Source organism: Akebia trifoliata, chromosome 3, assembly GCF_017979445.1.
Source record: "Akebia trifoliata isolate Shusen 1 chromosome 3, ASM1797944v1, whole genome shotgun sequence".
In the NCBI taxonomy this organism is placed as follows: domain Eukaryota; kingdom Viridiplantae; phylum Streptophyta; class Magnoliopsida; order Ranunculales; family Lardizabalaceae; genus Akebia; species Akebia trifoliata.
Window position 1 is genome coordinate 46180158 of NC_141377.1, and position 2688 is coordinate 46182845.

Below are 2688 nucleotides of genomic sequence, written 5' to 3' on the forward strand. Positions count from 1 at the left end.
TTTGTCTCTTTTCAAAACTTTGGATCAAACCAAACAAACCCTTTTTTTTTTTTTTTTTTTAAATATTAATTTTACCATGAAATATAGAGGTTTTGTGGTGTTGGATTGTTGATGTGCCAATCCAAGGAAAAAAAATAAAAAAAAGAGCTTCTATTGGCACTCCTACTTTTTCTAATTCTCAATCATTCAATTATTTTCTTTAGGGTGAATCTCCATTTTATGTGTTGAATATAATGAAATTTCGAATTTAGTACATTGTTCATTTTAGTTCTCAAAATATGAATTTATCATTCTTATAACTTATGAACTCGTGAGTTCATCACTTTTAATACCTACAAATTCGTAGATATACCAATGAATTCATTGATTATAAAAGTAACAAATTCACTTGAAATACATGTTTTGAAAATTAAAATGAACAGTGTATCAAAACCAAAATTTGGACATAAGCCACACATGTTTTAAGAAAAATCCCTTTTCAATCATGATGTAATGAGTAAAAATAGGGGTGCCAATAGCAGGTCTTTAAAATAATATTACACTTTTAAGGACCACATTAATTTTGCGGAGTGTGAAGTGTGAACTGTGAAGGAGCACAATTGTGAAAAGGAAAATTCCAATATGTCCAACGAACAGAGAAGATAGGAAGATATTCCCCATAGTTAGTGATCACTAGGAAATCTATACCCAAATCAATTCCCTTAATAAAGTAGATTTCTCAATTCAGGTGCCTATAAAAGCTGGACCTTTACTCGCAAACGGTTCGCTAATTGAACACCAACTCTCACCTCTAAAACCCTTCCTACAAAATTAAAAGAGGGAAACGAAACAGAGCTCACTCACTAAAGTAAATTCTCACTCACACTCACACTCACACTCACACTCACACATTAATCTTCAAAAACAAAAACAAAATATCTTCCTTCTTTCGAATTACTCCTCAGATCTTCGTTTCTTTTCTTAGTCTCTGTTTTCTTTCGAGCATTCCCCACCCCCACCAAAAAAAAAAAAAAATCAGATCTGAAACTGCGAAAATCTCTTCAGATTCTTCTCTAATCTTCGTATCTATTTTCAACCGCTCTCTTTCCATGCAAAGAACCACAAAAACCTTAATATTAACTGCTAGAATTTTTCTAATGAGAATTTCTACTTCATTTGAGTGAAAAAAGTTTGAGAAATTTCCTTTTGGTTGCTTCGAAACATTGCCAGATTAGATCGTTGGAAACGATCTGAAGGCGAAGAACTCATTGAATCCAGCATTACGATGCCGTGATCCGTGAAATTCGTTCGGGTTTCAAGTTCGATCTCTTAAATACGAAGAGAAAACTGTTTGATTTTGATCTGGAAATGGATTCGATCTTCGTCGATTGCGTTAAATCAGAGAAAGCGAAAGCGATGATGAGGTATCGTAGGCTTCGTAAGATCGCCAATTTTTTTCGCTTTGTCGAGGTATGTTTAGCTCTCATCTTGCTCTCATGGTTCTCAACTCGACTTCCAACCGCTATCCAAATCTCTGGCAAATATTTGCGGGAAATTTGCGGTGTCTTAGTCAGTCCTCGCTTCGTGTTCTTAATCGGAAACGCTATCATTCTAATCCTCTTCGCGAAATCTGGCCAAGTTTTCAACCAAAATTCTACAGCAAATAACGCAGAGACTCATCTATACGATGAGTTTGTGAAGAGCAGCGAGAGCCATAACAAGATCCGTAAGAAGACGAATATGAAGACAGAGGAGATCGTATACGAAGACAAGCAGACTGTATGCGAGGAGAATACGGTGATTCATACGTATCAAGACACGGTTAATGAAGGAAAGATTTATCGGAGGAGTCATTCGGAAAATTTGAAGAGTAAAGTCAGCGAGAAACCGGTACGAGAGCTCCGGAGATCGGAGACTGAGAAATGTCGGCGAGTCGACTGTACCGGAGACGAACCGGCAGAGTCAGAGATGATGTTTTCTGAAACAGATATGAGTAATGAGGAGTTCCGGCGCACAATAGAGGCGTTCATTGCGAAGCAAGCAAGGTTCCATAGAGAAGAATCGAAGACTGGTGTGCTTCAGAACTAGAGCTGAAGCTAAATTAAAAAATAAAAAAATTGAACAAAAAAAGATAAAACTGAAAGATATTACTATGGTTAGAGAAAAATCCCCCCCCCCCCCCCCCCCCTTTTTTTTTTTTACGTTTTTCTTTAAGCTTTATGTGATCGTAATGCTATGGATGTACAGTGTTATGTATATCAGAAAGAGAAGAAGGGATTTTGCATCTTATTTCATTGCTCACTCTGTATTTCTTTTTTCCTTTTCTGGATTTCTTGTATGGGGTTTTTCTAATATCAAACCATATTTGATTAAGAGAATCAAACATATGGATCAATTGTATCAGAAATCCCTATGCAGCATCCTCAGACATGAATTTGACGAGGGTCTTAAATGTAGTTTGAAAGTAATACTTGTCGGATAGAGGTTCTATTGCTACACCAACTTTTACTTTGGAACACTCCAATTCAAATGTTATCAATCAAGAATCAATACACATCTAACTACCTAAGAGTTGATGAGATGGCCAAGATCACATCTCAAGAAGCAGAGGTCTTGAGTTTGAATCCCTTTTAGGGGTCACCCATGAGGATTTATATCAAAAATTACTTGGTCCGTGTTGGGGGGATTGCACATATCTCGAGGATTGAT

At 36.5% G+C, this 2688-nt stretch overlaps 1 protein-coding gene across 1 annotated transcript; it reads left to right on the plus strand.

The window, feature by feature from the left end:
• Window positions 1–732: 732 nt before the first annotated feature.
• LOC147407379 (uncharacterized) lies at window positions 733–2326 on the plus strand. Its single transcript, XM_086435919.1, has one exon. It carries the CDS (start codon window positions 1348–1350, stop codon window positions 2065–2067), a length of 720 nt encoding a protein of 239 aa, XP_086292045.1. The 5' UTR covers window positions 733–1347; the 3' UTR covers window positions 2068–2326.
• Window positions 2327–2688: the final 362 nt, after the last annotated feature.